This window comes from Arachis ipaensis, chromosome B08 (genome assembly GCF_000816755.2).
Source record: "Arachis ipaensis cultivar K30076 chromosome B08, Araip1.1, whole genome shotgun sequence".
NCBI classification, from domain to species: domain Eukaryota; kingdom Viridiplantae; phylum Streptophyta; class Magnoliopsida; order Fabales; family Fabaceae; genus Arachis; species Arachis ipaensis.
Window position 1 is genome coordinate 203,171 of NC_029792.2, and position 1,480 is coordinate 204,650.

At 28.3% G+C, this 1,480-nt stretch overlaps 1 protein-coding gene across 3 annotated transcripts in view; it reads right to left on the minus strand.

Moving 5' to 3' along the window:
* The window catches only part of LOC107612194 (auxin-responsive protein IAA1-like), a 4,273-nt gene extending 3,866 nt beyond the window's left edge, over positions 1-407 (minus strand). For 2 of the 3 annotated variants that reach the window (XR_002351713.1, XM_016314004.2), the window contains exon 1: positions 209-406. Coding sequence is in view for 1 of the 3 variants with exons in the window: in XM_016314004.2 (XP_016169490.1) it covers positions 209-327 (119 nt within the window). In the remaining 2 variants the exon portion in view is untranslated. Of the gene's footprint in view, positions 1-208 lie in introns of all 3 variants that reach the window. The other variant, XR_002351714.1, reaches the window with a different exon arrangement.

Sequence of the window (1,480 nt, forward strand, 5' to 3'; positions counted from 1 at the left end):
TTTTATTTACCTATTTTTTTTAGGAATTACTAAAGATTGTTCATACTATGCCATAATATCATTTTTTTTAATTTAAACTGATAAAAAAATAACATAAATAATTATATCTCTAGCAATAATTATATTTTTTCATCGCATGCAGCTCTTATCACATTATCCTAACTTAAAACAAGCTTACTTGGATGCTGGTGAAAAATTGTATTCTTCGTTGGGATGAAGAAGATCAACGGTGTCCTCCTCCGGAAAGCGGCGGCAGCGTTTGGTGCCACCGGTTTGAGTACCGGGAAGAGAGAGGCTGAGCTTAAAGTCAACATCCAACATCGCCATTGGCGCTTTGTGTAAGTAAGTCAAGTACTTTTTTTCTTCTCTTCTTTTCTTTTGGGTTTGGAGAAACTAACTATACCTATATATATAATCACACATTATTCTTTTCTATTCTTAAAAAGAAAAAATTCCAAGCAGAGAGAGAGAGAAAAAGACGACTATTCTAATTAGGGCCAACACAAGATCAAAAATCTAATTCCCTGTTCAACCCTAAAAAGGATATAATTGATGGCATAGTAGACCCAATTCATTGATTATTTTACATTATTTTTTCTTACTACAAGATATAGTAAAAGTGTAATTGTAATTGTACTAGTTTTTGTGCTTAGTCTTGCTTCTACTATTAGTAAGATATGTTCTGTATTGATTACTTCTATTGTTGAAGAAGCATGGCTAGCTATGGCCTTATATATATATATATAGGAAAGTATGAGGAGCCAATAGAATATTTGTACAATGTGTACAATAGAAGTTTAGAGAATATTAGAGATATAACTATTAGTGTTACCTTTTCCTATCAGCTGAAATTTTTGGAATGAGTGGTATCATGACATGGTATTAGAGTTCTAGATCCAAAAGGTATTTATGATATACAAAAAAAAAATGGGGAAAATATGAGATGAAAAAGAATAAAGTATGTGAAACACAGAAATTACCAAATGCATGCATTTACCCAAGAAGTATTATGAGGCAAATATATTAAAGCACATGTTTTCTTATCCCTTCATTTAAATATGCATTATATTATGGATTAGTTTGTAGCGAGTATGAACAAAAATGATGAATTAATTAATTAAGTATGCCATCTCTTCTTTATATTAAAGATAAAAACCAAAATAGAGTTCTTAATTATATATTGGCTAAAAGTATTCTTATAATACATTTCATCCTCATAATAAATATTCTTTTAAGAATTAATTATCGTAAAAAAATATTCTACTAAAATAATAATAACTTTTATCAAGGTAATTTTAAAGGGAGCCACTCAGATAAAGACGTTTAAAATATTTTTTAGTAATTAAAATTTAGTATATATAATCGATTAAATCGTGTTATTTTTATCAAAATTAGGCTAGACAAATTAATTTGATCGAAAAGATGGTGAATCAAATTTTGAATCGGTCTAAATTTTTTTATAGAAAATGACCCTTATCAT